At 41.4% G+C, this 22224-nt stretch overlaps 1 protein-coding gene across 1 annotated transcript; it reads left to right on the forward strand.

Moving 5' to 3' along the window:
• Positions 1-1692: 1692 nt before the first annotated feature.
• LOC135873270 (MARVEL domain-containing protein 3-like) lies at positions 1693-21768 on the forward strand. Its single transcript, XM_065397660.1, has 3 exons — positions 1693-1808; positions 6008-6177; positions 21071-21768. Exons 1-3 carry the CDS (start codon positions 1693-1695, stop codon positions 21766-21768), a joined length of 984 nt encoding a protein of 327 aa, XP_065253732.1.
• Positions 21769-22224: the final 456 nt, after the last annotated feature.

Consider the following 22224-nt stretch of genomic DNA (forward strand, 5'->3'; position numbering starts at 1 on the left):
GGTTGAAATTTTGGACTAGGAATCCAGACTAGTAGATGTGAAAATTAGTATATCCCTTTTCCAGGTGAGGAAATTAAAGAGCCAAGAAATGTAAGTCAACTGTCTGAGATCACACAGTCAGAACTGGGCAGAGCTGGGAACCAGGGCACGTTAAGGTAGTAGGGTACTGTAGGTCCACAGCTAAGGATTTAGGCACAGTATATGCTCCCCAAAACTACAGCACTAAGGCTGAGTATAGAATTAATATTCTGAGACTGTACACGTACACAAAGGTAATTAGTTTGACAAAACTAATTTTAAAGTGAGAACTTTACATTTATCATCCTGTCTCTCTCTGAGTGTGTGCACACAGCCTGCATAATCTTAATGGAAGAACGCACATTTCTCATAATTAAAAGTTGAAATCTCATGCATTGGCTACATTAGAAGAAATTGTGGTCATTTTTTGCCATTTTATAACTGTTTCTCCTTCAGCAAAGAATTCCACAAAGGGCCCATCTTTCAAATTAGCTGCAATCTCCTTTTGTTCTTAATGAAAGTGAGGCCATGAGTTGCTCTCAGGAAAGACAATGGCTCACTTTCAAACTGGTCATAGCATTCCTTCGAGAAAAATGGAAGTGAAGCCATTCCCTGCCTTCAGGGAAGATGGTGGTTCCCCATTTGTCAGCCATACAACCTTAACTCCTCCCTTCACTGCCACCACCAGGGAAAAAATGTGGGGGAGGGGAGGCCAGAGGGTAAGTTTTTATAAATCAGTTACATCTAATGTGGGTCTGTAAACATTTATGCATTAATCTCAATTGTCTAGTTGTTACATGGTATCCCTACACGGCAGAGTTAAGGTTGTTTGGTGTGAAGTAACTGCATAGTTCCATGCCTTAACACCTTGTGATTCCTTTAACGTTAACCTTACATTTGAATTTCCTGAATAACATTGATTGTTGGAGGATAATTACAACACCTCTAATGTATTTTACTCTAAATACCTGAGGATAATGTACTCTCTATCTTATCTCCATGTTAATAGTTGGGTTTTTTTGGGGGGTGGGTCTGGGCACATAACCTAAGCTATAGCCAGAACTATAACCCTTCGTTTAAAGGGCATTGCATTAATTTCTGTTCTTTCCTTAAACGTACTAGAAGGGCTAAATTTTGCTCTCAGATGTACATGGCTCTTAGTAAAGTCAGTGGAAACCACATATGCACACAATGCAGACCTAAATAGGTAGGTGGGCATTTCCTATGCTTAATGTCTTATACAAAAAGACACCATTACACGAGTCTTAAGATATGCTTTATATAAGAATACAGGAGGATGCTATGCATTGTCCTTGTAATCAGACTAGGAGAGAAGAAAAATCCGTTTAAATACCTGTACTGTTGAACATAGAAAAGTCAAAGTTACTTGGCAATGGAAAAGTAAAAGGAGAACTTACTTCCTTTTTGAGAAGCTACATCCTACTCATGGACGAAGTACTGCTTCCCTCTCCTCTCCTCTCCTCCCCACCACACACACACACACACACACACCACTGTACTTCTCGATCACCTTTACTGAAATCTTAACTAGCACAGGGTGATCTTGTTGTGCAAATGCTGGTCAATGAGTAATTAGAACTATAAACTGAATTGGTTTTATCTCTCTACTTCAGAAGATTATTTCAGCAAGAAGAAATACATGTGAGAAACAAGATGTCTCATGCTGAGAGACCTCACCGTGATAAGCAACACCGATATTATGAGAGCCACGGATCTGACAGACACCATGAGGAGAGAAGGGCTAAAAAGCCATACCCATCCAATGGAAGGTATGTCTCCTTTGTCCCTCACTATGGGGTGCGGAGCTTGTTTGTGTTTTTACATTCATGTTGTGGTTATTACAATACCAGGAAAGACATTCAGCTTTGAAATTCAGAAATGTGAATATGCCACATTCAGAACTGTGGCGGAGTTATTTTGCTATTGGAAGTTTTAAAGAGTCTAATTAAACATTCTTTGTACTAAAGAACTACATTGAGGAAGACTAAGTCACGTGGGCTGGGAGGATAGGAAGGAGGTGAGGCTGAGTCATGGAGGTGGAGAAGGAAGAGGGGAGGAGCTGAGTTGTGGGCATGAGGAGATGTGGCTGGGTCATATGACCAAGGAGGGGTTATGTCCTGGTCTTCCCAGAGGTGACAGCTGGTGCAGGCTTGTCTACATGCAGAGTTGCACTGGTTTAACTGAAGATGCCATTTAGCTGAACAGATGCTAAGGCTGAATGAACACTTTTTTCAACTAGGAACAGGTTTAAGCTAAACCAAAATAAACTGGTGTAAACACATGTGGTCACTCTTTAGTAAAGCAGTGTTAGTGTGTCAGCAAAGTCTCAGTGTCTGGGGTAGATGTGGTGCAACATGTGAAGCAGCTAATGGTAGGGTTACAAACTTTCTGATTGCAGAAAACTGAACACCCTTCCCCTGTCCCCTGCTCACTCCGTCCCCCACTCCCTCCATCGCTCGCTCTCCCCAACCCTTGCTCACTGACTCATTTTCACCGGGCTGTGGCAGAGGGTTGGGGTGTGGGCTCCTGCTGGGAGTGCAGGCTCTAGGGTGGGGCCAGGGGTTTGGGGTACAGGAGGGGGCTCTGGTCTGGGGTACAGGATGGGGTGAGGGGTGTGGACATGTCTCTGTGGCTCCTAGGCAGAGGGACCGCCGGGGGCTCTGTGAATTGCCCTCACCTGCAGGCGCTGCCCCCAGAGCTCCCATTGGCCTCAGTTCCCAGCCAATGGGAGCTGTGGACCTGGCGCTTGGGGTGGGGGCAGCACACAGAGCCTCCCCAGCCACCCCTGCGCCTAGGGGCCACAGGGACGTGTTGGCTGCTTCCGGGAGCCACACAGAGCCAGGGCAGATAGGGAGCCTGCCTTAGCCCCGCTGTGCTGCCACCCAGACTTTTAACAGCCCGGTCAGTGGTGCTGACCGGCATCGCCAGGGTCCCTTTTTGACCCAGCATTCTGGTAAAAAAACGGACGCCTGCCAACCTTAGCTAATGGAGAGGTTTGGGGTGGCTTCAGAAACTGACATGTGGTTTGCTCTCCCTGTCCAGCCTAGACCATACTGGGATGCAGCATGGCTTGTTTGACTGCATTTGAGAGAGGAGGAGACAATGAATTTTCAGGACAATTAATAAAATGAGGAGGATGCAGGGGAGCAGAATGAATGTAATTATGATTTTAAAAGGCTGAAATACTGAAGTCCTTAAAATCTATATTTAAGAGGGAGGGGAAAAAATATTCCAACAAGACAATCCCTGTAACTAATGGTAAAGAGCAGAGTAGAGAATACAGGGAAATCTTAAAAATAATCACCTGGTCCAGCTGATGTGAATTTTAGGATATTAAGAAAATTTGCTGATACTGTACCACTGACAATTTTTGAAAGGATATGGAAAATTGGGAAGGAAACAGTTTTCATCTATAAAGCAAAATACTTTGATACAAAGTGACATTTCATTGCATCATGGGGATTGTAGTTTTGATGCCTAGTGATCCCACTCTTCTCTATGGGTTTCGCTTTCTGGCCAGTCTATATTTCTGACGATGCCCCATGGCCATAGACTCCTATAAACACACCACCTCCCCTCACCAAGATGGGAGAAAGTGTTGCGTCATTGAACATGTAGTCCAGACTGAGAGTCCAACCCCCAGAGGAGAATGGGAGCACAGTGGCCAGGAAAAGAAAGTGTTGTAATTTTCTAGCAGTATCAGAAAAAGGCCATACAGACGCTCCCCGACTTCCAGAATGGAACGCTTGCGTAACTCGGGAACATATACCCGACCATTATGCCAAAAAAAAAAAACAAACCACCCCACAAATTTCTAGTTTACGGAACTTTTTCCGTAAGTGCGGATTTGCGTAACCCGGGGAGTGTTTGTATTTTGTTTGGAACTTGTATCATACTCTTTTTTTGAACATCAACATTCCTGGCACGTAGCACAGTACAATAGGGAGAAGCAGCTGCATCAGGAGTATTAAAGGGATTGATTTCGAGTTAGCTGAAAGATTTTATAAATCACAGTTTAGTTTGTCAGGCAGCTCCAAGACCCAGGACAAAGGTCAGAAAAATGTTGATTAAAGTTAAAGAACTAGAGAGAAAAATCACTTAATTCTCTATAGAGTGAGGATGCTTTTGCTTACACACACAGGTTAACTATTTGTGGATTATGTTAAATTCATGGAGTTGGAGGACAGAGAAATGCAAAAGAACCTAGAGATCAGAAAATGAAACTAAATTCAGTTGAGAAAAATGCAGGCTAATAGACCTGTGGATAAGTAATCTCAGACAGATGTTCAATTGGAAGGAGAAATTTTAAAGTAATAATGCTGAAGGAAATGTAAGAGTAATAAGACACCATATTAGACATGCTCTCTTCTATACAGTTTCTTACTCCATCCTCATAACTATAGAGATGGAGAGCCTTTCAGTCGTGCACTGAAATGTGTGTAACATCTGTCACATGCAGTCCATTCTCTCCTCCTCCTCTGAGGGAGAACTGCGTTTTAGTTGTAGGGCAGCTTTGTGTTTTGGTTTGATAGGGCTTTTATGTTCACGCTGCTATGTCTGTATGTTAGAGAACGCAGATTAGAGAAACATGCTTTACACTTGGAGCAGAAAATGTGAGGCTTGTGATGATCCTTAGTTCCTGTAGGGATTTGTTCTACAGTTTCAAACCTGCCCCCAAGAAAGCTCTCTCCTGCACAGATACATTCCCACACCCCCCTCCTTGTGATAGAAAGTTCTGTTGTGACTGAGGGGAGGAGTTGTTGACCACTGTCCTCATACCAGAGCTTCAGGAAACCTTTTAGCTCTCCTGGGTCCAAGCCATTTTGATCCTTGAAGATAAAGAACTAAGACCTGGAACTTGCTATTCTATGGGAATAGTGGCGGACGGATGTATTAATAATAGTTTGTTACTGAGGAGATGTACTGCAATGTTCTGTACTAGGTGGACTAAACTAAGAACTGATGGTTTCGTGCCCCAGCATATTGCATTGCTGTAGTCCAACTGAGGAAATGAAGGTATGCTTAACTAAAGTCAGGCCATTATCTGCCAGGATGAGATAATAGTTTCCTAATCCACCATAAATGGTAGAAAAGCATTATTCACAGATGAGTTTACAGTATGATAAGGCAACAAAATGGCCAGTGCAATTTTGGATATCCAAGCAGAAAGGCAAAAATTATACACACTGACACTGGTGCTACCACAGCTGGAATATTGCATTCATTGCTGTAGTACTGCATCACCAGAAAGATATTCTTAAACTGGAAGGGAGTTCAGAGAAAAGGGGAGAGACTAGATTGTACCAGATCTTGTAAAATTCAAAAAAGGAGAAAGAGTAGATGCAATGTTACTGTCATGAAATATTTTATATTCTGGTTTTAATTCCATGCTTTTGTATTCTTGTAAAAGAATCATTGTGAAATGCAGAAAATTTTCAAATATGCATGAGATATATTGCTTATCCACAAATTGGTGGTGATTATTTACAGATTTATTTGTTATGTGCAACGGTTACAGAAAACTTTAGCCTCTGGTTTGTCCATGGGCTGGTCGTGGAATATTTGCTTTTCATGGCAGATGAGTGATCACTGGGTACATGGTATTTATGAACAAGAGTTCCACCCACTCACTTTTTTTTTTTTTTTGGCTGCAAATTACACAAAAGAATTAGCAATAGTTGAATGGACTTATGTAAATAATTAAAGTTTTTCAAAATCGCTGTGATATTCACAAAACATTGTGAATATTTATTCATGCAAGCAAGTGATGGATTTGCTTTTCATGAACATTCTTGCAAACAGATCTCATTTGACCAAATGTCTGCAAACGAAAGGGATCACACATACCAGTGAAGTAAGTCAGTTAGCAAAAATTCCAGAAACTAATACTGTTTTGGTGCACTTGTCCAAAAAATATTAGACTGTGCTGTCTCCTATAGATAATCCTTTACTCCTACCCCATTTGCAGGTCAACACAAGGGATTCCTGGCAACCAACACTCAAGACCTTCTAGTGCGAATTCAGACCTGTACCAAAAAAACAAACTACCAACTCATGGATATGTCAATTCTCCACCAAATTATGATCCCGAGAAAGAGACCTTTTCAGAGAAATGTAATAACCTATGCTCAAGGAGAGGTATGTGAATTTTTATTTGGGCTTACCATCCATGTGTCGCTTCACAGATTTGTGTCTTTGTTTCAATCACACATCCTGATTCATAAACACAAAAAAATCAGGCTAAGAGACAAAAGAGGGAGGGGACTGACTAACAATGTCCAGGAAGACTAATTCATGAATGGCATAGCTACGATTCAGTTATTGTTCTTATTAAATGTCTATGGGCCAGATTTACAAAGGTATGCCTGAAGATGCAAATAGGTGCTTTTGTGAATCTGACTAGGAGCCTGAGTTAGGCACCAAACTCCCACTGACTTTCAATGGGACTTAGGCCTCTAGGCTGCTTAGATGCTTTTGTAAATTCCTCAAGGCACCTATTTGCATTTTTAGGCCCCTAAGCCTTTATATGCCACCTTAAAACATGGAATTTTGCATTAAGGAATCACGGTGAATCATTGGGCCCAAGATAGAAAGCCAGAGCAAGTATGGGTGACTGTACAGCCTGGTGATTATTGCACTCACCTGGGAGACCCTGGGTCCAGGCCCCCTGCTCCAGTGACTTAAGTATTTATCCGCAGTGGAACAGCTTCAACAGGAGAGCTTGAGGGAGCCCCACTCTGGAGAATCTTATAGCACAGTGGTCAGGGCACTCACCTTCTCCCCTCAGGTGGGGTGGGGGGATTTGAACTGGGGGTTTCCCACATTCCACTTGAGTACTCTCACACTAGGCCAAAAGTTGTGAGGGAGGGCCACTTTGTTTTCTTCTCCCCCTCGAGCTTCTCGAAAAAATGGTATTAGGTGCCTAACACCAAGACAGGTTTTGCAGCTGAGAATCCCAAGCAGAGCTAGGCACCTCCCTGCAACCAGGACTTCGGTGCCTGTCTTCAAAAGGGGTTGGCCTTAGTGCGCGCACACACACACACACACACACACACCCCTACCTTACCTTGGCTCTCGTAGGCAAGGAGCCTCCCAGCATGCTGGCTTTTGTGAATCCCATTCAGAGGCACTTGAGTCTCCCCATTTGTTGTATAGGGAGCCTAGGAGCTGAACTCCGGTTTTGTGAATCCAGTGATTTTCCAGGTACCTAAGTTTCCTGATGAATCTAGCCATATACAGATTTAAGGATGAAAAATACACACAGCTTGGACGGTCTGGAATAAGCCTCATCTCTCCTGTTCTTGTCAGACAAGCAAAACGTATCTTTGTTTTACAATAGTCAGTTTCTCTCTGGGGATGTTGTTGCTCCCTTTGGACATTTTCTGTGGAATATCTAGAAACTGAGGTATCCTTACCACATGAATTACACCTCTACCCCAATATAACGCTGTCCTCAGGAGCCAAAAATCTTACCGCGTTATGGGTGAAACCGCGTTATATTGAACTTGCTTTGATCCACCGGAGTGCGCAGCCCCCCCCCCCCCCCCCGGAGCGCTGCTTTACCGCATTATATCCGAATTCGTGTTATATCGGGGTAGAGGTGTATCTCCACCATCACATGTTGAGACCCAGGAAATTAGCACCACACTATTGAACCCTCTTTTCTCGGATTCTGAAATAAGCACTGCTCAGACCAGAACAGGGAGCCAAATAACATCTTCTCCGTGGCTGTTTCCTGAGCAACACCTGATGTGTGAATTGAGAGCTCCTGCTATCCTATTGTTTTACTTTCTACTCTCACCTTATTCCTCTTTGTCTTCTATTTTGTTTAGCCAGCCATGATAAGGCGAACCCTTGCACACTTGGCTTGCCAAACTGCTCATAGCAAAAAGATTCCCAAATGACCAGATCTCTCAATATCTTTGCCATGCTCAGACCAGACAGATGTTTTTCCCCTCAGACCTAGGGTTGCCAACCCTCTAGGATTGCCCTGGAGTCTCCAGGAATTAAAGATTAATCTTTAATTAACGATAATTTCATGTGACAAAACCTCCAGGAAATCATCCAACCAAAGTTGGCAACCCCACTCAGAGGCAGGGGATTAAAACGGGGGTCTAGAAGAGGCCAATTGGTTTGTGCTATAGCCTTCCAAAAACTGAACTGCAAGCACCAGAGAAAGGAACTGCATTTTTCCATCTCTTGCTGTCTCTCTCCTTCTTGTGTGTTCATTGTTTAAAAAACAACCACCCAGTACTGGACTCAATAAAAGAAAGCTACCACCTAAAACTGACACTTTTCCCTAACATTTGATGCCACTTAAGTTTTCAGTTTTCTCTGTTTGAAGCACTCTACGGAGGGAGACAGAAGAAATAAGAAAAGTAGTTAAAACATCCTTAAATTCAATTTCTAACATGTGTAGGTGGGAGCAAGGCACACAAGAGGATCCTCTTAAATTTAATTTCTCTCTCACCTGGTGGTTTTCTTATTGTCTTTTTTTTTTTTTTTTTTTGCAGGATGGGGCTCTTCCTTTCCTTACACTTTTGTTTTTTTGGAAAAACAAGCCTTTTCCGATTACATTTTTATCTTTCACCCCGTAGTTCTCACACATTTTCAAGACTTATGGTTTGCAGTTACAGTAATTTTCCTGAACGATATCATCCCTTTGACCTTTTCAAACCACCTTTATCTATTAGCCTCTTTCCAGCTGTCAAATGAAAAATATTGTGCAAAACAAATCTAATTCCAAAACAGTCTCTTAAAATTCAGAAATTATAAAAATTATTGCAGAGAAATACTGGTCCTTGTGATGCTAAAATGGTCCATACAGATATTGCATTATTTATCAAGACAAAACCATGCCTCTTCTACTTTATTAAAATATAAAACCTATCAGAGCAATGCATCTGTACCAAGATCTGTTTCATTTTGCTTTTATTATTCTGTCAAGTACAATAGTCAAAATGTGAATTAATACAATTATATGAACAAACTATGGTAGCTAACTATATGCAGTTAATCATATTAATATTGAGTAAGGCAAGATCTATTACCGGTGTACCCCGTTCTTCCAATCAAGTTTACCTGCCTCAGTTTTAGATATCATTGGTATTCAAATTAGCACTGCCAGTGTGAGGATGGTACTGCTCTAGGAACTAATGACTAATTACTCCCAGTGTAATTTTTGGGGAAAAGCATTGGAGGCTTGACAAACCAATGGATTTGGTGCAGCAAAACAACTATACAATAGAACTAGCCACTGACAAATTATTTTAGAATATAGGAATTTGGTGACAATATACATTAGCTGAGCATTTATTAATTGATTGTTTAAAGTGAAAAATAATCAACCTAAAAATGTAAAAAACTGTTTCAAAAAGACAAAACCTTAATATATTAATTTATTTAGACTTGAGATACTATCCACTTTATTTAAAAGAAATCTTATCTGATTTTTTTATCTGCTGTAGTTACAAGTAACACGTAATACCACTATAACTGGAAGAGTCTGTACTCTTCACTACTTTTGTTATAAATCTTGTGCACTTAATAGCAGTGTGTGTATATAACTTTACTGTTCTCCCCTGTATAGTCAATTTGCAAGGTCTTTCAGAGAAGGAGAGAAAACCATTGAAAAAAAATAGGGAAGTGAAATTATCCCACAACGATTGGTAGGGGATCTTGGGGGGCTCGTGTTAACACCAAAAATTATTCACCTTGATGTATTTTCACTGACTAGATTTCAAGGGTAATGGTGCCTCTAAAAATCCCATATTTGAGATGGGGATATGAAAGAAAAATTTACAATGATGGTGACACTTAAAAGACTTACTATAAATTAAGGAACTACTTTTTGCAATAGTTATTTACAACTCACCTAACACACAGCATTTGTAATATGCTAACAAAACGTAGGTTAAAAATATTTTTAATGTTTGGCAATAGACTCATAAAACATTACATTTAATTTGCTTTACAATTAATGCTATTAATTTTTTGCATGTCCTTTTCCTGTGACAATGAAAATAAACTTGTAATTTATGCGTTTGCTCATATGCAGTTTTACTCTTATTGAATGACAGGACAGAGGATGTGGGGAGGTAGGAGAATGAAGGTCATAGGTGTGGAAAGTGCTGGATTGAGCCTCACACTACTTTCTTCACCTAGGTTTGGGCAAAAACTGAGTCAAGTCCGAGAGTAAGGCTCTAATCTTAAATAGGGTAGAGATGTTTGGGGGTGTCCTTACCCCCAAACCCCCAAAACAAAATGAAAAATTGACGCCCCACACGCTTTTTGGTTTTGTTTCAATAGATTTTTATTGGTGTGAAAGAGAAAGCAATAGTGACATGGCAACATTTATTTACGGTACTTTTGTTTATACAGTAAAAGTCCATGAAGTCCTTTCATCTTTTGTCTATACATTATTCTGGCCCATTCCAACAATTCAAGAAGTTATTCAATAAAAAATCTTTCATTAGTAATCTATTTTAATTCTGGTTCTACCTAGTCTCTAACTTTCTAAACTCCAAATGAATAGAAAGATTAAAGAAAGAAATTTGAGAGACAGTTTGCAGGGAACAAGTGTAACAGAAATCCTATTTCTCAGCAGCAGGAACAGCTCAAAGCAAATGCAGTGAACAGTGTTGTATTTCTCAAATGTATTGTATAATAGGCTGCTAGTGAACATACATGTAACCTAAACGCTCTGATTGTTCAGACCCCTGTCTTCTAAGAGAGTGGTATCATCTCTCAGCAACAAGGAAACTTTCCAATTTCAGTTTTACCCTTTTTACTAAAGGCAAATAAAATTAAATTTCATTTCAGCAGGAAATAAAATTAAAGTGCACTAACATGATTTTCTCCAGGATATGTTCACACATTAATAAACCAGCACTAATTACAGCATAAGCATCCATAAGCCTTTGTTCTCAGAAATGTGACTGGAAGTTCTAACCACTGCTACCAATTCTGGAAAGTAGTTCTGAATAGTGGAATTAATAGTTTGGGAACAATTTTAAGATAGAAATCAACCCCAATGATTAGAGATCAGTCCAGTAGACATAGGATCAACATCTTTCATGTCCATTGTGAAATTTACGTCATATGTTTTGCCACTCTGTCATGAACCACTTTTCACGGAGGCTCCCAGCTCAAATTATTGATCTTCCAAGGGTGTGCTGAGTATTGCCTCCATTTTCAGAGATGGCAAAACTGAGGCTAAGAGCTAAAGTGATTTACCCAAGGTCAGAGCAGGAGACAGTAGCAAAGCAGGTATGATCTACTAGGTAGATATTTGATACTAATCCATGATGTCACTAATGTATACAACCTCTAAAAGAAGAGAAGAATGACACTGCCCATTATGCTTGATGGACTAAACTAGAATGGATCAGTTAAGTTCACAACTTTTATTATTCCCATTTAGGAGTATCTTGTTTTTTATGACCATGTCGGGCTGAGAGTCCCCACACTTGAGCCAAACTCCTCTAACAATTAGAATAAAAATAATTATTTCCTTTAACAAGTGTAATCATGCTCAAAGGTAATCACCCCAACAGACTAGTACTGTTCCCAGTCAGCTTACATATGTATTTATTAAATTTAGCTATAACATTTTTCCTGAGACGAGGATAAACCAATTATAAAAAAAGCATATTGTGGAACAGGTTCCACTGACCCTGCTGCGGTATTGGTTCTACAGCCTAGGTTTGCCTGATTTAACAAAATGTCCCAGCATACAAGTTCCCCTAGCCTGTCCCAGCTTCTGCAAGTGATGCCAATTCAAAAGCAGTAATTATCAGACCTTCTAGTTACGAAGGACAGTTTAATAAAGGAGGAGTAATAGTAAAAAGAGCTGGGGAAAGGTGGCTTCCTCATACCAACTCAGTACATGTGTTCCAGCACCAGGGAGGCATTTACCTGCCACCTTCTAGAAAGCTCTGGGTGCATCGGGTGAAAATCTCAGTATTTGAAACGCACAACAGGAAGTACTATTGCAAGTGCCCAGTGCCAGTTAAAATAAATGTAGGCCCCTCTGTGATGTTATTAGATTGGGACCCATTGTTACAGGGCCCAAGATTTGGTGGGTCAGCTTCTTCTCATCTGCTTCAACCTCAATGCTTCAGGGATGAATTTTGCAGTCACAGAAGCAGCAAATAGCAGTTCCTGCTTTTGTAGGAAGAATCAAGGAAAATAGTGGATCGGGTAGCGATCGATCGATATATCGCGTCTCGTCTAGACGTGATATATCGATCCCCGAACATGCTCCCGTCGACTCCGGAACTCCACCAGGGTGAGCGGCAGTAGCGGAGTTGACGGGGGAGCTGCGGCCGTCGATCCCGCACTATGAGGACGGGAGGTAAGTCGAAATAAGATACGTCGACTTCAGCTACGCTATTCCTGTAGCTGAAATTGCGTATCTTACATCGATCCCCCCAGTGTAGACCAGGTCTAAGTAGAAGGCAGGACCTGGAATAAGCTCAGGCAAGAACCATGCAAAAGGTTAAGATGTCCTGATCCCCCAAGTGGCCTGAAGTTATTTGCCATATTGCTCTCAGCCCATATGACGCAGCTACTGCTTAACGCTATGTGGTACTGGAGCATGAAGTTAATATCGTGCTAGCTGCCCTCCATCACTTAGGGATCAGGTTTGTCAATATTGGCTGGACAGTCCTGCAAGTCCCAAATATGCCACAGATGCAGTACAGGCAGGAGTTTCAAACAGTAGGACTTGGAGTAAGTTCTTGGCAGTATGGGAAAACTGCTCCTATGGGTGAAAATGGTCTCCGGGGTGGGGTGGATGTGGGGAATGGAACAACCCTTGCATATGAACTTGACAATTACCAAGATATCAGGAGGAATCAACTTGAGGCTTCTAAGCAGGATTGTTATCTTCACTAACAAGGGACATTTTACAAATATTTAAAAGGATAGTGCTATTGCTTCTCTTCTGACTAGAGCTGCTAAATCAAATTTTGTAATATTTTCCAAATTGACTAATTTTTCTCCGTCATTTGACCAGCTTAGGGCCATAAAATATTTTGACAAATTGAATAATTTTAATTCAACAAGATTTTCTCTCATTAAAATATTTTCAAAAGAGCCCACAAGACTTAGGCACCTGGATTCCATTTGAATTCAATGGGATTTAGGTACCTAATTCCCTTAGGCTCCCTTGAATTCCCAGGCTCAGTGATTAATTTTTGTCATTACATTGCCTGTCTTAACTCCTGGAACCTGAGTGCTTTTTAAGTATTACCCCATTAGGGATGTTTTAGCAATATCCAGAGAAAGAAGAGCACCACTGGAAAGGGAACATACAAACCGCAGGGTGGGTGTTTTTTTACATAGTATGTTTTCTGTTGGTCTGATCCTGCACCATTAGAGACAGAGGGACTTTTGCTGTTGACTTCAGTCGCAGCAGGATCACACCTCATGGATATGTACACGTGAGGTGTACAACACAAAAACTCATGTGAACATGCAACTTTATTGCAATATGGAGGCATCCAGCTTTATTAGATTGTTTTTAGAATGTTACCTTTCTATGTCTACTGCTTTCGTTTTCCTTCGTTACCTTCTCCCCCTCTGTTTTTATAATGACCTTCTTTCCTCTGTCTGCCCTTTTGTTCTGTTCCTCTTCAGCCTCCTCACCTGTTTTTCCTTTCACTGACGTGTCTCTTCTTCTTTCCCTTGGTGTTTTAAAAAATCTTTCCTTTCTTCTGTCAGATTTTCTTAACTTTCCATCTCCCCCTTTCCTCTCTCAATCCAGCTGCAGCAGCACAGATGTGACTGTAAAGCCTCAAGTTCAGCTGTAACTTTACTCTGTGGAATGCAAACTGTTTATTGGCAAGAGTAGTTCTACATACGGAATCCTTTGCAGAACTGTTTGACTCCTGCTTCTGCAAGTCACTATATATTGTCAGAATACTGGTCTTTAAAACCAAACGCCAACCTACTTTTTAAAAATCTCTGTTTTAAATGAGGGAGACTCACTGGCTCAGGGAATTTAAAATGGGCTGTGCAGCCTTTAACCCTTGAGCTGACCAATTCATATCTGACCTGCTTCTATAACAGCCCCTAATGGAGCCTGCCACAGGAACAGCTCATGTGCACAGGGCTGCAGATTTATGCAGTAGCTCACTGGCACAAGTTTTCACATTCAGGTCAGCCACCACATGTATAGCTTGGCACTTATGGGGCCACCAGTGAATTCTGCCCAACCCAAATACAGTGGTACACACTGTTCAGGTGAGGGTCACAGTAAGCAGACAAATAAGGAAAGAGGAGCAAAACACAAAGTTTTTTAAATAATTCACAGAAGTGAAAAACAAGAGAAGGAAAAAAGAACCAAGAAGAGGCTGGGGGGGGGCGGGGGGAGAAGAGAGGGAGAGAGACGGGGACGCGAGTGACAACTGTTCCGGGACATGATGTAAGGGATGAACTTAGGTGGAATAGTAACTAGAGTTCAGTTTCAGGTACAGGGGAGCTGTAGACTTACCTGGTCTGGGTGTGATCAAGACTTCATGAGGATTTACGGAAAAGTCCTACCAACTTTCATAAGGAAAAACTATCAGGGTTCAACAGAAATTTAATATGCATCTGCAGAAACTACTCTAAAAACTGTATAATAGAGATACATCTTCTACAGGAATTTTGCATCATGTATAAATAGTACCATTAAAATAATATAAAACAGTTACATTATTAAATTCTACAGGACTTTTCAATAAGGGTACTATTCAAAGATACACAGTCTGATCCTTGCAACACAAGGGAGAGTCTGTTGACTTCAGTGGGCTTTGGCTTAGATCCTGTATATTTTTTAGCTTTCATGATGAATGTTATTACCTGGTTTTTTTGTTTGTTTGTTTGTTTTTTACAAAATTCAATACCATTAGTTGAGACAGTCCAAGATTATTCTGAAGTTTAAAAGAAAAAAAGGGTCATTTTCCTTTAAGGCTCTCAGAACGATCTTCATATTCTACACCGCAGACTGCAACAATACATCTTTGTTTAACCTACCACCATCAGAAACTTCTCACTGTTGACAGAATCGCCATGGGAATGAACTACTGAAACTATTTTTATGATGTCAAGTATCAGAGGGGTAGCCGTGTTAGTGAATCTGTAAAAAGCAACAGAGGGTCCTGTGGCACCTTTAAGACTAACAGAAGTATTGGGAGCATAAGCTTTCGTGGGTAAGAACCTCACTTCTTCAGTTGCAAGTAATGGAAATCTCCAGAGGCAGGTATAAATCAGTATGGAGATAACGAGGTTTTTTGTGATACAATTAGTCCTTATATGAACTTAACTTAACTCGAGCTAAAGCCATAGATAACTGATCCCCCATATTCAAGTTTGGGGGCAACCAACCAGTCCAGGGTGTGTTTTATTTTAAAATGATTAAACCCAACGTGTTCTGGTCATGTACGTTTCCTTCAGAGCAGTCTCCATTTTATGCAGGTGTACAAAATTTCACCCTCAAGTTATGGGAAATACTATTGCCTTCCTTCATTCAAATTATTGAGACAAAGGAGCGGTTTTGTGCATGAGTGATGGTGGTGTTACACTAAATTATGTTTGGTTTCTGGTGTTAAATTGCAGAGTTATAAGCAGACCCCCCACCCCCCCCCACACACACCCCCAACCAAACTTGCTCTACTTCCTCACTTAATGGCCAATATACCTCTACCCCGATATAACGCGACCCGATATAACACAAATTCGGCTATAACGCAGTAAAGCCGCGCTCCGGGGGGGCGGGGCTGCACACTCCGCTGGATCAAAGGAAGTTTGATATAATGCGGTTTCACCTATAACGCGGTAAGATTTTTTGGCTCCCGAGGACAGCGTTATATCGGGGTAGAGGTGTATTACTCAACTTCTTTAGGTCAGACAAGCTTCAGTTCCTCCAATCTGCTGGGCACACTGTAAAGTCCACTTTTTTATTTCTGCGTGGATGGGAGAGATGAGATCCGAGTTTTTGCATGGCTCACTATTTGGTGGTGGAGGTGGGGTTCTGGGGAAGGACTCGGGCGTGATGTTGATATTGGTAATCATTGTGTGCTGTCCTTAAAAGTGATGCTAAAAACCCTGGAGAAAAAAATATCCATTAATTATGAAATCACCTAGTAAGAACAAGCACTTTACTCTTCAGGGCAGCAGCTCCAGCTTAGCCCCCCCAGGCTTTGTCTAAACTAGGACTGAAAAGTTAGAACACTGTAGTAGGAGGTGCTAGCTAACACACACTGGAAGTAGACTAGGCAGCATAGACTTTAACACACACTAAGGTGGAATGTCAAAGCCTCATAGGCTTTAACTCTACCATCTTAGCACGAGTTAAACTCTGCTTTGTGTACACTAGACTATTAGAAGGAGTTAGCTAGCATATCCTACCCAACAGGCACGCCTGTAAATCCTACTCTAGGCAAAACCTGAGGCCTTGCTGCTGGAGGTGGAAATACTCAAGCTGCACCACACGCTTAGACTTTAAGGCCAAAAGGGATGCTCATGATCCTCTAGTCTGACCTCCTGCATATCACAGGATACAGAGCCTCACCCACCCACTCCTGTAATAGACCCATAACCTCTGGCTGAGATACTGAAGTCCTCAAATCTTGATTTAAAGACTTCAAGTTACAGAGAATCCACCACTTGCTCTAATTCAGACCAGCAAATGACCTGTGCCCCATGCTGCAGAGGAAGGCGAATCCCCCCTCCCCCACCACACAGAGTTTCTGCCAATCTGACTTGGGGGACAGTTCCTTCCTGACCCCGTATATGGTGATCAGTTAGAGCCTGAACACAGGGGCAAGACCCACTAAATTGGCATGTTTAGTGCTCGTTCCTCAGCAACAGTATCAGGGCTTGCGTCTACACCATTGCTTGTACTGGTACAGAAAATTGGGCACTAGGTTTAAACTAACGTACGCCAAGCCTTGTTTACATAGGGGATTTTTTGTAAAATTTTCTTGTCATTGTTCAGAATAGTGTAGCTCTACAAGTATGAGAGATATTGCAAGCCCTAGTTCAGACAAGGTGCATCAGCAGCTGGTATTCTTACCACAGGTTCACTGACCCCTGCTCAGTGTAATGGATATGATGTGTTAAAACCGACAGTAGGCCGAGCACACTAGAGCTCCCAACATACAGGCACCAGTGTGGCTGCTGTGGGAAAATTTTACAAAATGTACACCTCTACCCCGATATAACGCGACCCGATATAACACGAATTCGGATATAACGCGGTAAAGCAGCGCTCCGGGGGGGCGGGGCTGCGCACTCTGGTGGATCAAAGCAAGTTCGATATAACGCGGTTTCACCTATAACGCGGTAAGATTTTTTGGCTCCCGAGGACAGCGTTATATCGAGGTAGAGGTGTACTTCATGTAAGTAAACCTCTACCTGGGTGGAACTGGAGGATAGTGGCAGGAGCAGTAGCTTGGGAGTTTTTCTAGGAGGCAGCAATAAATGAGATTGGAGAAGGAACAAGAGCTGCTGAGACAACTGTGCAGGGCTTGGATACAGTACTCTGATCAATGTATTGTGTATATTTTAAAGGAAGTCAAACTTTGAGAAGGGCTATTAATCCAGAGTTCTAATCTCTTTAGCTGTTTATTACTTTGACAAAACCTAGCCCCACTGCCCTGTAATTCACAGCTGCCTGTTTTGCTCTGGAGCTGACTTTTCTTTTTTTTTGATTTAGGAGAGCCGTGGATGTTTGCCCATTTTACAATCAGTCTGAATATGTTGCAAGTAACTGGGAAGTAGAGGGTCACTGGAAGACTGTGTGTTGTTTATGCAAGTACAGTGAACTTGGTTCAATGAAGCCGAACCCAAATTCCTCAATAAGTCAGCATTGTGGCAGTTTAGTGTTAAAATCGTACTGATGCACAAACCCGTCTAGCCTGAATTTCTTGCCTTTGTGGAAATATAATTCACAACATGCCATAAAGCAACTCCTGTTACTGTCAGAGATGGTTACACATGTACTGACCTCAATCTATTGCCTCTCCTGCTTGCTAAGGGCCAGATTCTGCTACTCTTACTCATGCTGTAGTACCTTACTCCAGAAGGAGTCCCACTGAAATCAGCATGTCAGAATCAGGCCCACTGCAATTACATAGTAAGCTATGGGCACTGCATAATTGTAGATTGGGTTCAGTAATTTTCATGCTATTATACAGTTCCAGGGTTTTTCAGACCTCTCCATTGAAGAGCACAGTTGGTTTCACACCAGGAAATCCCACTTTCCAAAGTGCAACAAAGGTTTCTAGAACAACACAGCCTAGCAAGAGGAAGGATGTTCCATAGTCTAATCTTTGTTGTGCTGCTTCATTCCTTTCTTTGCAAGCTCAGACAGATCTGACAGCAACAGAGAGCAGCTGGCTAGATAACAGCAGGGAAATGCAACACAGATGAATTTGGCAGCATAAAGTGAAAGACTGTAGGCTTCTTAGTATCAGAGGGGTAGCCGTGTTAGTCTGAATCTGTAAAAAGCAACAGAGGGTCCTGTGGCACCTTTAAGACTAACAGAAGTATTGGGAGCATAAGCTTTCGTGGGTAAGAACCTCACTGAAGAAGTGAGGTTCTTACCCACGAAAGCTTATGCTCCCAATACTTCTGTTAGTCTTAAAGGTGCCACAGGACCCTCTGTTGCTTTTTGTAGGCTTCTTGCGATTTGTGTCCCACTTTGTAGTGGCCAGTAAATGCACGACCATTTTGGCAAGCTTCTTACATTTAGCCTGTATTCACTTATTGCTGCAAAGAATGGGGAGCGGGGGTAAGAAGAGCCTTAGGGACTCGGTAATTACTTTCAGAAGTAAGGAGGTGCAGCATGTTTGCTACCCTACAGGTTTGGCCTCCTGAAGCTTCAAATGTAACTGCAATAAAACCTTCATTAACCACTAGAGGGCAGACAAAGTTTAGTAAAGTGATCATTATTACTACTTACATATTGAAGGACTAGCTCTGCATAGCACAGAAGCAGAGACACTATGCTGAAGTATTTAATATTTTTCAAATTCTACATTAGAATTATTTACTTAGACCCATGAAAAATTCTTCACTTCACATTTACCACCCTGGAGGTTTTAAAATATGCAGTAAGATCTAAAATACCATCTACATCAAACAGTAAATAAAACAGTGGTGTTACATGCATCACTGGCTAGAACCAGCACTTTACAAGACCCTCAGTAACTTTGTTGAATTCCTTGTTTAAGGTGATGTCATCACATAAGATTAACACTTAGATTTTCTAGTCCAACATAATCTGAAGATAAATTCTGTACTGTCGCTTCCTCTAAGACTATTTACATTTTAGGAGGCTCAGTGCTTGAAGTGAGCAGGATCCAAACTACAGCACTTTTCCAGAAAAAATAAACATTTAGTCCTTTTTAATGGAGTAAGACAGTATAAAGACTGAATTAGTAAGTAGTAAAAATGTAGATTTAATAAAAACAGGCCATTTTATTTGGTCAGGCCTGTTGTATACGTGTTTGGAGAGGTGGGATAGTACAGTACCTGAATTTCCTGGAGGCACTGGTTCAATGCCTGACATACAAGGTAGATAAAACGAGTTCTATGCAGTCTTGTGTATAGGGGTGTTAATGTGTGATATGAAAACTGTCTTCCCTGGATGGACATTAAAAATCCTATGACACTTTCTTATACAGCAAGGTTTTGCCTTGGTGTTCTTGGGCAAAATTTTCCCTCCTCCCAATTTGTTCCCATTTTCCAAACCCAAGGATGGAGGTATTTGTTTGCTGTGTGGATATATTTTGTAAGCTGCTTTAAGATGAAGAGCTACATATTATATTTATGATTTATCTTACATTGGGGAGCAACCAGCTGGTTAAAATGCCCTTTTGAAATGCCAGCATTCAGTTGGATTGCAGACACTTAACATGCAGTTATGCTCCAGGAAGTGATATCCGATGGACAGCCATCAACCCCTACAACCTTGCTATAGAAAAGTTACACGTAATTCTGATTTTTAAAACATTGACCTGGCTGATTGTTAGAATACAGATATATGGCCTACTACTAGTAACAGAGGTCGGTGAATCCTTTCTATAAAAAGGTCCTTTGCCTGTCAGCTTGGTGATGGATTGGAAGATAAATGTTAAATGGTATCTCTTCATAAAATTGCCATTGCAATAGTGGATGGTTTGAAATTGAAGAACTTCAACTTTACTTTTGTTACTTTGTCATAGATAAACAAGAGTCAATTATCCAAATGCTGTTTCTTTGCTTAAAGTCCATGCCATACAATTTTTTTACAAGAGGAGGAAGATGGTCAGCCTAGAAGAACTTTTTCATACAGTTTTAGCTTTAGAAAGTGGGGGTTAGGTAAGACAAGCTGGGAATCATAGCATTTACTTCCCTTTAAAAGGAGGTCAGTCGAGGCACACAGGTTGAACAAGTGTCTCCTTAAATATGATTTTAAAAACCTTGTTCGATTTAGATTAGATCCAGCAAATAAGAGGCTTTTTTTTTTTTTTTTTTTTTTTTTTTTAAACAGGAGCCTAAAGTAAGGTTGCTAAATGCATATTTAGGGATCTAATAAATGGCCTGTTATTTTTCCAAAAAAAAAAAAAAGTCACTAGGAGCTTGGAGATTTTTAAAAAAAATCTTGTCCACAGTTTTGTTCAGATGGACAGCTCCCATTCCGTGTGGTTGTGTGTTAAGCAGCTGGAATACCAAATACAATCTGTTGGTGCTGTTGCCTTTTCTTCATCACAGCACAAGCAACACTAAAAACCTTTATGGATTTTTCTTGCATGATCCACTTATCAAGTGCACTGTCATATTACTGAAAAAGCCATCTTGCTCAGGCTCTGAAGTACACGAATTAAAGCAGATGATTCGTATACAAAGGAGGGCTTTTTCTGTAGCCTCCCCTGAGGAGAAAAGCTCAATATGGTCTCTCTGTAGTTTAAAATGTGTTAGTTCTCTCTCTCCCCCCCCGCCATTTGCACAAATACATTTTAAGCCAATATTTAATTCATTCACCCTTTTCTTCCTGCAGGTATTTTGAAGTTTGTTGAAATTACCGTCAACATTCTAGTGCTGATCTGTGTTGGAGCCTCCCATGCAGCTATTGCTGGCTACAGTTCTATGGGAGGTTTGGGAACGGGCTCTTTCAACATTGGTTCGTTTTACAGCCCATTTGAAGGAACCGAGTTCCAGGAGGTGCGAGACCTGGACATGCAGTACAGCCAGATGAGAGCTCCTTGTGTGTATGGGGGAGTAGCCTTCAGCCTGACATTAGCAGCACTTACACTCCTGTTCCTCATCGTTGGGGCAAAACCCATTGATCGACTCTCTGTGAAGATGCTCGTGGCAGAATGTGCCTTTGATGCGCTGGCTTGTATGGGGTATATTGCAGCTGTTGGCCTTTACTTACACTTTATCATCCAGGTGAACTCCACCGACACATGCAAGAAGAGGGAAAGACTGTATGCGCGCCGTGGGTACACCTGGATGAACTGCGAGGTTCAGGGGGGTGATGCAGCTGTCAGCCTGTTTGGCATCGTTGCTGCTTGTTTGTACTTCCCAAGTTCTGTGATCTGTGCACTCACCATTCGAAACGTACGGGCCTTTCGGAGCCAGATGACCAGGACTCAATACAGCCTTGAGAATAGCTACAGAGAGAGAGAATACCAAAAGGACTACAGAAGCCCCGAAAGCACTCACAATGCACAGGCTGTAGCAACACTGGTGTAGAATCTGTCATGGAACTCAGAGCAGTGGCAGGGAGCATGAACTCCGGTGATGGGCAGGCACTGAATCTGATATTTTTAGGGGTTTTTTTAAATACAGAGCATCTGTATCATACGGACCATAGTGTACACATGTACAGCATTAATTGTCAATTTTATGATGGACTAAAAAGTCCTGAATGTAATAAAATTTACCTTGTCACAGTAAATTTTAATTTTAGATCGTTACACCAATTACTTAAGTCTATTTTCAAATGTAAAAATATATTTGGTTTCAACAGTTCAGCCCTGCTCAAAGCAGGTCCAACTGACTCTAGTAAACACCAGCACGTTAACATTGGGGGAGCTGAACTAGTTAACAGTGGTGGGAATTATTTTTTTTTTTTTTAAGTTTCCTTTGTATAGATATAACCCCAACTAGGAGTGTGGGAATTTCATTTCTTCTTCCCCTCCAGTTGGC

The sequence above is a fragment of the Emys orbicularis genome, chromosome 2 (genome assembly GCF_028017835.1).
Source record: "Emys orbicularis isolate rEmyOrb1 chromosome 2, rEmyOrb1.hap1, whole genome shotgun sequence".
Lineage (NCBI taxonomy): Eukaryota > Metazoa > Chordata > Testudines > Emydidae > Emys > Emys orbicularis.

What these genes read in the sequence shown, in the direction of transcription:
- LOC135873270 (XM_065397660.1), top strand. Translation starts at nt 1,693, where the DNA reads ATGTCTCATGCTGAGAGACCTCACCGTGATAAGCAACACCGATATTAT. An exon ending in CCATACCCATCCAATGGAAG is followed by an intron (nt 1,809 to 6,007) that starts GTATGTCTCCTT and finishes CCCCATTTGCAG; the next exon opens with GTCAACACAAGGGATTCCTG. An exon ending in TAACCTATGCTCAAGGAGAG is followed by an intron (nt 6,178 to 21,070) that starts GTATGTGAATTT and finishes TTCTTCCTGCAG; the next exon opens with GTATTTTGAAGTTTGTTGAA.